We start from the raw sequence: 12195 nt of genomic DNA, 5'->3' as shown, positions 1-12195 counted from the left end.
TATAAACATTTGGTCTATAAAACATTAGAAAATTGTGAAAACTGCCAAAAGTGATGTCTTCATATGTTGTTGCGTACATAGATATTCGCCCAGTATAGGACAAAAGAAAAATGAAAATACTCAAATGTGATTATCAAGAAACATCTACTTCTAGGCATTTTCTTCTTAAAAAGGTACTTGAACGATCCGTTATTGTATTTTAATTTACGCTCAATCAATTCTAAATAGTTGCTTATTAATTTACCTACTTATCAATTATTATTATTATTATTCATTTAATATCACTGACTAGTCTATTCATTGCTGTAACTCAACTGTTTATGGCTGGAAAAATATCTAACAAAAAGTATTCAGCAGTGAGCCCCAGAAACATCATAAAAAAAGTCTATTCTAAATCATTGGAGAAATATGTGTTTGTTATTTACAGTTAGCTTTATAGTTGTCTTGCTGTCTTGGATTACTTCTTGTATATGAAGATCAATACAAAATGTATAATCTTAGTGTATACTCGACACACATCAACTCATGTGCATCAGCTTCAAATATGGTACGTCCTTTCCAACACAAAAACAAAAACTTAAGGTTAGAGATGAATGAGACCCAAACTTCACCTTTCCACAGTTTATTTCCTTTTAAAATAATTCATACAAATGCATACAGTCACAAACATATCTTTGTCAGGTTGTCAGTTTAGACCAAAAATAATGATATTTACTGTAGAATATAGAATATGTATACTGTATATTGCTACGCCTACTACTTTACCATAAAGGGACCAGGGTAGGCAACAGTCGACTGTGTGTCACTACCAGGGATGGAATTTCCAGGAGCACCTGGACAATTTAAAGGCTAGTACGTATGTTTTTAACTTGAGGCAACCATCTCTTTGAATGAGGAATGCTTACAGTTTATATTATGTATTATTTGTACCCCAATTAACTACAGGCATCTGGTGAGAAAAGATCAAGAATATAACTTGAACTATTACAGCCTCTTGGGGCTCTTTTCTGACAGTAATAGTTGCATGTCACCTCAGTGCCTTCTGTACTACAACCCTTTAGATCCTGGTTCGTGAGAACTCACCAATGGTTAGTGGAATTTCCATCCCTGATTGCTACTCTTACTACCTCACCATGACGACCAGGTAGGCAACAGTGAACTGTTTTTACTGCTCAGCTGCTGGTAGAAGGGGATCCAAAAAGCACCATCACTTCGCTGTCCTGCTAACACTAACAACATTACTAGACTAAAGGCGGTTATAAATATTCCAGATAGCAAAACATGTTTGTATACCTGTTGGCGTAACAGCATCTTGTTCACATGGTGGGAATGTTACCAGTAAAAGCACACATTACTGGGTATGTTTTCTGGCTTGGATTTGTCTAGTTCTAAGCATTTTTTTCTTTTTTTTACATAGTGTTAGTTGTTTTTTTGATTGGCAGTCTTTGTAATGATGCCTTATGGAGAGTACTAGTCACCACCCCTCCTCCCAGTGCTGCTTTTTTAGACACAGATACAACCAAGTCACATTGACACAGGCAGGCAAACACCATATGTACACATAGACACAGAAGCCACAGAGGGTGGCTAAACGGTATACTCAGGTAGGACCCATCATGAAATGTTAAAGGGATACTAGACTGGAGAAATCAGTGCGTTCTGACATGCTGCCATGAAATGCTTTACTTTGTTGTCATAGTCATTTAAAAATAATTAACTAGTCCATTTTGCAGCGGATCAAACATGAACATTTGGTTTCAAGAACTGTTCCTCATCAGTCAATTACCATAGCTATCCTTAACGTCTGTGCGAGTTTAAGAAGCAGAAATGGTTTGTGCAGAAAGCAAAGCAGTTGAATCAGTGATATATAGAATGTTTGTTATGCAGCCAAGATAATTACTTTTTTTTCCTAATGTACGCTTCTACAAACTCTGTGTTGCCTTATCCACAACCTGTTTCGTCCTTCAAATTAATTACCTCTCACTTTATCACTATACTTTTTAAACTCAAATGGCGACTAAGGATAAAGTCTTCCCGCCAAGCACACCATTACACCGCCTCCCTACAGCCTTTCTCCCACAACCCCCTCGATTTGGGTCAATTATTTAGTCCCAAGAGCAAAAGTGCATGCCCCTTAAACAAAACAAACAAAAGCAAACATCAGATCAACTTTAGCTCTTGTTAAAGTTATTATTATCTAATGCAGCAGGACATGAAAAAAGGCAAGCAGGTAGAAAAACAAAAGCACTAAGTGGCATAAAAAGGAATTTTTAAAACAAATTATAAATACCATACCAACTGCGGAAACTTAATTTCCTGAGATGGTGTGCAAAAAGCTGCCTCTTTTTTCTTTTCATTTCCTTTTTTTGGGGGGGGGCTTGTAATTTAGGGACACAAACTAAAACAGATATTGTATTCTGAGACCAGTTTGGCTACATCAAAGATCACATATCCCTTGTTTAAGTTAAGACTAGAATACAACTATCAGTATCTCCATCTCTAAGAGCTGTACACAGAAAGGTTACATTCATTTTAGGGCTGCACGATATATCGTGTCATGACAATAATCGCATTATGCGCATGCACGATATTGACATCGCAGGACGTGCGATTTTTGAATTTATTTTTTTTAAGACGTAGGCAAAGGAAGAAGGAGGCAAATGAACTCAAACACGTCATGTTACAATTATTTTGCTGCTTGCTACAAAAGGAAAACTTGCACGGCTCTCAGGGGTAGGGGTACTTGAGTGAGTGACATGCAGGCTCTGCATGCACAGAAAACCACCAATCACAACCATTCTTGATCAGATCACAGCAGGATAATCGAGCTAGCTCAGCTTGTTGCTCTGATAACTTAAGATCCAGAAGTCCGCGACTCAAATCCTTCATCCGGTTAAATATCGTTAAAAAAATACCAATTGTATAACATTAAAGTTCAAGAAAATATGGTTTGTGGACAAAGAAAAACTGTCTTTTCTTCAATTCCTGTATTTTTTCATATCCCAATATATATATCGCAGGGGAAGAAAATATCGCAATGTCAGTTTTTTCCAATATCGTGCAGCCCTAATTCATTTCATAACCTACTACTTTTGCTTGTACATCAAACTAAGGAAAGGACACATAAAAAGAGAGAAACACATGAAATCCGCACCTCTAACTTTGGACACACTACAGTCTAAGACATCATAATGTTCAGTATTCTTTACATCCCAAATCAACAGATTTGATTTTTAACTACTGGCAGAAACGTGACTATACTGTAGTTCTTATTTGAAGATCAACCTGTGGATCTTTACAGTCTTTCTCAGGGCTTTTTGTTGGACCAACAGACAACTATCTTGCTTCTTATTTAGAGCATCTCACAGCTATCCGCTCTTCTTCATCGTCCTCTTCTATGGTCGTGTTCTTCTTCTTTGGAGTGTGAACTGGCTGCTGAGAAACAATTTGCCAGAGAGTTGTTAATCGATTGTTATTGGGACCTCAACCTGTCCATATGACACTCTGTGAACGCGTCTGATAACAGCTTGTCACCAGACCACACAGGCAAGTGTGTGTTTGTGTGTGGCTACAGTTGATCATTCGGGTGCTGCTCTCTGTCGCCCTCTGGTGGCTTCACTGTATTTTGTCCGGGGGACAGGGCATGAGGAGGGTGTATGATCGCGGGCTGGAGGTTGTGGGCCATGGGCACAGCGTTGGGAACGATGCCTTCAACAGGGGGAGGAAGGCCGCCAGCTGGCAGGTTCACCACTCCTGGGGGATACCTGAAGGGGGGAGGGAGAGGGAAAAAGACTAAAAACTGAGTCATCAAAGCACTACTGAAGCTACAAAATGAAATGATGTGACCTGGGCAAATGTTTACCATTAGGCTTCCACTAAATTAGCTTTGCATCACAGGGATTGCTATTTAAACGTACTAGTCTCAAGGATAATAACGAGAAGTGGGATTGGATTTGTGAATTGCATTTCTTCTCCGGCATAAACAAAACTAATTTTCTGATACAATTAGTTTAAATCTTTGGATTATTAAATCACATACAATTGTGAAGACGGCCATCAAAGAGTCCTAGAGGTTACCTTCAGATATCATATAAGATATAATAAAGGCAAATCCTAACAGTAAAGAAAGTATAATGAGCAACTTAAATACAGTTAATCAATTATCACAATAGACTATTTGTTTCAGCTTAACCGTCATTTAAATACCGTTTCAGGTTTTACAACAAGCAACATATTCTGTGTTTTAAAGACATTTGGTAAACATTGTATCAATCAATGACTTTACCAGGGTTTGAGAGGGAAGAAGAAACAGCACTGACCACTACAGCTTTCTTTATCCTGATGAGTATTACCTATAAGCACCGTTGAGCTCGGGGTGGACGGTGGCGGGCTCGACTCCTGTCCAGTGGTTGTTCTGGGAGAGGAACTCCTTATTCACACAGTTCTTCAGACTGTCTGGGATACGACCTGCAAAATAGATTACAAAAAATGAACGTAAGAGAGAAATATGAAGTGGTAAAAAAGAATCAAATGGAAAGTCCATTGTTCTACACTGGGTGTCTTGTTAGTGCTTCACATTTCAAAGCAGGTGTACATTTATTAACCCATTTTCTACAGTGACAAACATTAGAAAATATTGAACAGACAAATGGTAAAAAGAAAAGACTACCACTTGGGAAACACAAGAAAGAAAGTAGAAGGAAAGGTGGATAAAAAGAGAGACAGTGGCCTTGAAATCCTTCACTGCAAAAAGACAAGGAAGATGATTTGTGTGTGTGTGTGTGTGTGTGTGTGTGTGTGTGTGTGTGTGTGTGTGTGTGTGTGTGTGTGTGTGTGTGTGTGTGTGTGTGTGTGTGTGTGTGTGTGTGTGTGTGTGTGTGTGTGTGTGTGTGTGTGTGTGTGTGTGTGTGTGTGTGTGTGTGTGTGTGTGTGTGTGTGTGTGTGTGTGTTACCTGTGATAGCCCTCCGGATCTCCCTGGCTGCCTCCTCTCTCATCTCCAGTGATGCCTGTTCGCTGTACCAGGCAGCGTGGGGGGTGCAGATCAGATTGGGAGCGTCCTTCAACGGGCCCTGACTGAAACTGACACAGTTACAAACAGAGAGCAGTCAGTCACAGCTGCAACAAATGATGTCATTTAGTGTCGACTAATTCTTAAATAATGTGTTCAATTAGGTAGTTCATTCCCTACGAAAGAAAGGATGCGCTGAATTTTCCAAATCCAGTTGTAACATTTTGAGATTGTTGGAACAGTGAAAAGACTTGAGCAACACGGTTTTGTGAGTTTAATTTTTTTCTGTCCAGTTTAATATTTGGTGGACCCGCCCTACACACACCCTGTGAAGATCTGGACTATACTTACTGCACATTTCTAGTTGGTGTTGTAATTGAGTATGCCATTATGTTATAAGTTTATATATATATACGTTTTATAAGCCCTCTCTAATTAACTTTTTTAAGCTGCAAAGTAATGCACCCATACAGCTTCCTGGTAGAGAATCTGATATATTCCTTCTCATTCTGAAAATATAAAAATGTATGCTATGCAGTTAGATAGTAGTGTAAACAAACACACTATGTTCTGCCTCTGTTGATACATTCAACAGCATTAATCAGAATTACCTGAAAGGTTCTGTCTCGTGGACATCGAGAGCAGCTCCCCGTATCCGGCCTTCCTTCAGGGCCTGAGCCAGCGCCTTCTCATCCACCAGACCCCCCCGGGCCGTGTTCACCAGGAACGCCCCCTGCCGCATCTTTGACACACACACACACACACACACACACACACATTTACTCTATTTATTTCATCTAACAAATTAAAGCTTTACACCTGAAACATTGTATAGTAAGCCTAACTCTTAGACATACAACTTGTTCTCCTTTTAGCATATTGGTTTTAAAATGGAGGACAAAACAAATGTAGACATTTTGTTTCACTTGCCCCTCTCCCGCAAGGTCAGAAATACTTAATGTATAATCTGAGTCTTGGGAAGACAATTGGCTTCAGGCTGAGCCCTGGAGATGAAGGACAAACATATCTCCTGAGTACATCAGTCATGCAGTGCAAGCAGTAGAAAACCTCATGTATCTGTATGAATGCAGTGGGCTTCCCTTGGTATCTGTAATATTTATGGTCATGGGTGTCGCTGTTGATGCAGGGATAAATAAATCATTCAATTGTGTGTATATGTGTCGTGTGTGGGACAGTGTGCGTGCTGCTGTCCCTTCACCTGTTTGATGGTGAAGTCGTTGATCAGGTGGTGGTTGTGTTCGTTGAGGCTGCAGTGCAGAGAGACACAGTCTGAGTGGAAGAGCAGGTCCTGAGGAGAAATACAGGAACCTATGTCAAGGACAATCTTCTATTTACACTCTGCAGGACTTTGACAGTAGTGTTTTTAGAATGCAGTAGATTCACATCCGATTTCAACCAAAACACATTTCTGATCTTTTGTCAAATCTATTCTCACACATTTTTGGTTGGTTCATTACTGGTGTAACTATAACAAATTCAAGTGTTACAGTATATTTCTTGTTCTTAAAACTGCCCATATCACAGTTACTGAACATTTTCACAAGAGGGAGTCACTCCTTGGTCACATACAGAAGGCAAAACAGTATCATGTTAAATACTCATTCCTCAAGGTGGATGGTGAAGAAAGCCGTTTTTAAACGTGCAAATACATTTGTTTCCCCCAGTAAAGTGACGGTTAGCTGCAGCAGTCAAAGATAATCCCAGACTTAAAACTGATCAGAATACAAATGTATATTGTGAATAATCCATATTTATATGAATATAACACACTGGAAAATGCTGGAAACATTTGAAAGTTCCTGATTTCTCGGTAAGAAAATCATACCTGATGTTTGTGTGTGTGTTTGTTGTGTGTGCTACCTGTAGTGTGGTGACCCTTTGTAGTCCCAGGGATCTTTCTACGCCATCAGCTAAATAAGGGTCATAGAAAATCACATTGAAGCCAAAGGCCTTGGCTCGCAGGGCAACGGCTTGGCCAACCCGACCTGAAAACACACGAAGCAGCATTTAGACAAATTAAATACAAATGATTAAAAAAAGAAGGGGTTTGATATTATGTTCTTTGAAGTTTGCCTTGTATATTTTCATAATTCTCTGGCTACACATGTCTGCTTAGTTTCCTGAAAAAAGCATTCAGACTGTACTCTGAGAGATTTGCATTCTGCCTCTGGGTAATCCGTTTATATTTGTATTGGCATTAACTCCTTAGGAAGCCAATTTAGCTGAGCTAAGGACAAAAATGGAAATGGAAAAGAGAGAAAAAAATGCCTTGATTAGAAAGTCTGACCACCCTCTATCAGACAAAATGAACACAAATAAAACCTTTAGCCGCGCTAGCAGCATGGAAACATCAGGCTAACACACTGTTCAAAACTGAAATTATAAAATGGATGCAACATGAAGTTTAGTACAAACATTCATGTCTCTCAAGCTGAATTTATTAATAACCTGTGACGAGTATAAATAACGTGGAAAATATTTTCCAGTAACTTTAAACCATTGACGTTAATTAGTAAACATGAGCATGCTCACATTCTCAGCTAAGAGGCTAAACATGGTAAACATTATACCGGCTAACAGAAGAAGTTCTCATTGTAAGTAGCACTGCTGCATTTTCATTCAGCCTTACAGAGCTGCTGCCCTGTCTGTAGACTTCCAGCACTGTTTTTACAGCAGTATGTTTTACAGCAGTATGCTCAGCAGGTCTCACTGCAGAGGCATTACATCGTGTGTGTTGTTGCTCACCGAGCCCTATAAGTCCCAGCGTCTCTCCTCTGATCCTCGCCGCTCCTGACGCCACCTCTCGGATCTGCTCCACGCTCTGAACCCGCGTGCCCTCCCGCAGCGCCTGCCACGAAGAACAACTCATTATTATATGCTAACATCCCTCAGACAACAAAAACACAATCCAGATGTATATTTCTTAGCGGCTGCATTTAATCACCGACAGTCTGAATCCTTTCAGATATTGTGATCATGATTATGAAGTCCACATAATTAGAACTGATTTGAGGAACAAATCATTTTACTATACCTTCTACATCTTAGATAAACGTCTTTCAAAGACAGCTACATGCTCAAGAAAATTAAACGTTTCAATTTAGCTGATTTGTCAATAGACGGTTAATATCAATTGACGAAACTAGAATTGTTATAACTAAATGTACACCGGTAGCCTCCACATTTAGAGTTAGTTCAATGACATGCAATTCATTTTGTTCCCTTTAATGATCCACAAAAGCACACGGACCTGGTGCAGCCAGGTGGTGCGTCGGTACAGGGTGAGGATGTGACACAGCGTGGAGTCCGCCGTCTCCTCCACCGACGCCGCCGGCATGTTACACACAGCTATGCCTGTTGGAGCAGAAAGCAGATAAGGATTAGTAATAGCTTTTTTGGCCATTTGATGAAGTTTGGTTAAAGCTAGTTTGGCGGAGAAGTGCAGGCGTAAGATGTTGTGTCAGCAGTTTTCTCTTCAAACGCTACTGGCAACTTTCAAATTGCACAGCGTCGTGGTGGAAGGAAAAGCTCTAGGAAAGCTCTGCCGCTGCAGGACAGCTTTATTAAAAAGCCTTTCTCACTTCAGTTTGAAATACTAAATGTACTGACTTGTTGCAATCCTTAGTGGCAGCAGTAAAGAAACAGTTATTTAGAGATTGGTACACTGCTTATGAGTAAAAACAGTATACAGTAAACACAACACAGTACTGACAACAAAACTGTCTGATTTGTATAGCTTGTTGTGTATGCATATTAAAACAGCATATGAATGCAATCAAGACTATTCATAACATCAACAATGGCTCTTTTTAATTTAGGTGTGCCAGTTATCTAGCCCTAAGCTTGGCTCTGGAACAAATAGAAGGCTGACAGCGTACTGTGAAAAGGAGCTATCATAATCTCTGGAGTTAAATGTTGTCTTATGTCTAAACAAGTCATTTACATGAACTATGTTAGCAAACAAACATTATGGTTTGAGCTCCCTGAGAATACCTAGCACTGCAGGGGAAAACAAAACATAGCTGCCGCCCTCTAAAATGTGTGTGTGTGTGTGTGTGTGTGTGTGTGTGTGTGTGTGTGTGTGTGTGTGTGTGTGTGTGTGTGTGTGTGTGTGTGTGTGTGTGTGTGTGTGTGTGTGTGTGTGTGTGTGTGTGTGTGTGTGTGTGTGTGTGTGTGTGTGTGTGTGTGTGTGTGTGTGTGTGTGTGTGTGTGTGTGTGTGTGTGTGTGTGTGTGTGTGTTCTTACCCAGCTCTCCGGCAGATTTGATGTCAATGTTGTCGTAGCCGCTGCCGATGCGGACGATGATGCGAAGACCTTTAAACTTTTCCAGGTCTTCCCTCATCAGAGTGATGGTGTGGTACATCAGAGCTCCTACAGCTTCATTCAGCACCTGAACACAAAAACAGCTTGAGTCGTTAGATGATAAATCACCAGCAACAAGTGCGTGTGTGTGACATGTTTGACATGTGATGTTTGACGTATGAAAATCTATGCAGCCTTACTTAGCCATGTGTAAAAGTGTGTCTGGTTGCAAATGAATAGAATAGTTCTTTAAGTACAGTAACAGTACATACAGACCAAATGTTAATGTCATTAGCATGTGTTTGTGTAGGTGTGAGCACGTCAAGCGTTTCTCCACAGAAGAGGCTTGAGTGATTTTCAGCAACCAGAGTTCACCGAGTTCACAGTCGCACATTTTCCGTAAACTCAGCTTCTCGGTTGAGGTAAAAAAATGTCCAGGATATGCTTTTTATATCGTTCTCACATCCTGTTTTTTAATATCCCTGCCAGCATGGAAGGACCGCTTTTCCTGAATATTACCATGGAAACTAAGCTTTCTTAACCACAGGAATGGAGATAAGGTGTCTCTGCATCGAACAAAGTGCCTGACATCAGCAGGAATCTTTCTCACATGGTATTCTCATCAGGACTACGGCTCATTGTTTTAATTGAAAAATATTATTATTTAAAAACTGATTTATTATATTAAAGAATAGGAATATAATCAAATCTGAATCAAGTGTACTGACCAAATGATGAGGTATTGCTATAATGGGACGTCTTCTATAAGAATTTGTTAAAAAATATGAATAAAATGGGGATATATCCAAATCCAAATCAAGTGTATTGTCAGGTAGGTTTACATATACAAAGAATTTGCTTTGGTCTACAATGTTAAGTAATACTACGTTGTAAAATAAGAGCAAATATGAAACTATTTTAAAACTTTAAAAAAGAATATTAAAAAATAAAGTTAACACTTTTTTTAATGAACACAGTAAAGGAAATATACTAAAAATATGTCAATTACTTTGAAATGTTTTAAATATTAAGATAAAAAGAGTGGAAGACCTGTTCAATTTTCAAGTGCAAGGCGCACACATACATGGCTGTGTCTAACGTATCTTATTCACCTTTGAATTGGTTCCCAGTTAATCTTCCAATCTTTTTCCTAACGTCGGCAGCCCTCATCCTCGTGTGTGAGGATGAAAATGACATGCGGTTCAATTACAATAAAGAAACCCTTTTAATTATACAATGAGGTGGCAGCCTGCTTGAGAGAAAGAGAGAGTAGGAGAGATAGTTGGTGGGCGAGGGAGAGCCATCTGTTTCTGCATCGCCGTGGGTTACTGAGCGTGTGCCTGGCAGACACCCAGAACGAGACGCAGCGCTGCCAGACACACAAACCTATTTACCATCCACAGCGGCAAGATCCCGGCCTGACCCACATTTTGAGTCTGCTCTCCTTTTTGATTTTCCTTCATTTAATCAATTTTACTTTATTTTTTTAATGAAATTGCAGTACACACGGTTCCCGTTATGTCCAATAGACTGGCAAAAACAGGAGCATTCATGTTTTATTGCAAGATGTTTACGCACAACTCTGCTTGTAATCAAATAATTTAAATAACACAAATGAGGTGCATTTGGTTGTTGTTGCAGTCAGAAACTCCTGATATATCTGACGGGAACCGCTTTTAAGACTTGGTGATGTAACCACGTCATGAATTGTAATTGTAACAGATGAAACAAAACTTATTTTTTGAAGTAAATGTTGAAATATACAACGTACATACTTAAACGTAACATCTGTGGCATCAAAGATATCTGACGGGATGGTTTCAAGCGTTAAATCAAATCACCTCTGATATCATATTGATAGAGCTGTGTGATCAGTGCAGACTTCTAAATCAAACATGTCCCACAATGTTCCAAAAGAGAAGCATGGGAGATATATTAATGTTGGATATATTCATATATATTTGATGCATTACTAATAGAAAACTACACATGATTGAAATATATCGTTATACTCGATACTCGAACTTCAGGCCATGACAAACTGCATCTTTCTTACCCGGCTTCAAAAGTCAGCCCTAGTGGTTAATGGTTTGCCGATGTAAAGGTTTTTTACAGTTTCAGAGGAATGCAACAGGATTGCAATTTTCAGTACAGCAAGCTTTTTGTTGTACTTCTTTATAAAACATAAATGAACATAAAGAGTCAGAACTATTTCACCTTTATTTTTTGCACACCTCATGTGTGCCAAAGCTACAGGTAATATACTTAAATAATGAGTTATTTAGTCGGTATTGGCTACGAGAAGTAAGTCATTATCGGTTACCTGATTCAGCGAGAAAAATTCATCCAGTCCATTCCTAGACACAACCGTACTTATAGTGCGTGTGTGTGTGTGTGTGTGTGTGTGTGTGTGTGTGTGTGTGTGTGTGTGTGTGTGTGTGTGTGTGTGTGTGTGTGTGTGTGTGTGTGTGTGTGTGTGTGTGTGTGTGTGTGTGTGTGTGTGTGTGTGTGTGTGTGTGTGTGTGTGTGTGTGTGTGTGTGTGTGTGTGTGTGTGTGTGTGTGTGTGTGTGTGTGTGTACATGGTCTCATTGTTACCTTCTCGTGGATCTCCTGTGTGGACTGAGCGTCACAGAAGGCCACGGTTGCTACGTCTTTCAGGATGGGCATCTCCACCGTGCAGTCTCGCCCGTCCAGCAGCGCCACCAGGGGGCGGGGGTGCATGGGTCCGTTCATTATGGGTGGCCTGATGCCTGCACACAAGTAAAAAAAGGAGAAGGTCAGATCAGGAAAATCAGGAGTCAACAAAAAAGAAAATGGGAACAATAGACAGAAAATAGTCTTCATTGTCAGCTTCATTTATTC

General features: G+C 39.8%; 1 protein-coding gene across 3 annotated transcripts; it reads right to left on the bottom strand.

Annotated features, from left to right (window-relative positions):
• Positions 1-606: 606 nt before the first annotated feature.
• On the bottom strand, positions 607-12079 carry LOC117454016 (C-terminal-binding protein 1). 3 transcript variants are annotated; one of them, XM_034093071.2, is made up of 10 exons: positions 11929-12079; positions 9276-9420; positions 8281-8384; positions 7776-7878; positions 6891-7015; positions 6229-6318; positions 5621-5751; positions 4953-5080; positions 4353-4467; positions 607-3764 (listed from the first exon to the last, which is right to left on the bottom strand). In XM_034093071.2, the coding sequence occupies exons 1-10, from the start codon at positions 12064-12066 to the stop codon at positions 3569-3571; spliced, it is 1275 nt and encodes a 424-aa protein (XP_033948962.2). In that variant the 5' UTR covers positions 12067-12079; the 3' UTR covers positions 607-3568. The 3 variants fall into 3 exon arrangements, with proteins under 3 accessions (XP_033948962.2, XP_071060700.1, XP_071060701.1); XM_071204599.1 differs by having other exon boundaries at positions 3614-3792; XM_071204600.1 differs by having other exon boundaries at positions 3681-3764; positions 4320-4467.
• Between the last annotated feature and the right edge of the window lie 116 nt (positions 12080-12195).

This window comes from Pseudochaenichthys georgianus, chromosome 10, assembly GCF_902827115.2.
Source record: "Pseudochaenichthys georgianus chromosome 10, fPseGeo1.2, whole genome shotgun sequence".
Lineage (NCBI taxonomy): Eukaryota > Metazoa > Chordata > Actinopteri > Perciformes > Channichthyidae > Pseudochaenichthys > Pseudochaenichthys georgianus.
Note: the sequence above shows the minus strand (reverse complement) of the source record. Positions and strands in the feature narration are given on the sequence as shown.

What these genes read in the sequence shown, in the direction of transcription:
- LOC117454016 (XM_034093071.2), bottom strand. Translation starts at nt 12,066, where the DNA reads ATGAACGGACCCATGCACCCCCGCCCCCTGGTGGCGCTGCTGGACGGG. An exon ending in CACAGGAGATCCACGAGAAG is followed by an intron (nt 9,421 to 11,928) that starts GTAACAATGAGA and finishes TTTTGTGTTCAG; the next exon opens with GTGCTGAATGAAGCTGTAGG. An exon ending in GATCCGGAGGGCTATCACAG is followed by an intron (nt 4,468 to 4,952) that starts GTAACACACACA and finishes TCTATTTTGCAG; the next exon opens with GTCGTATCCCAGACAGTCTG.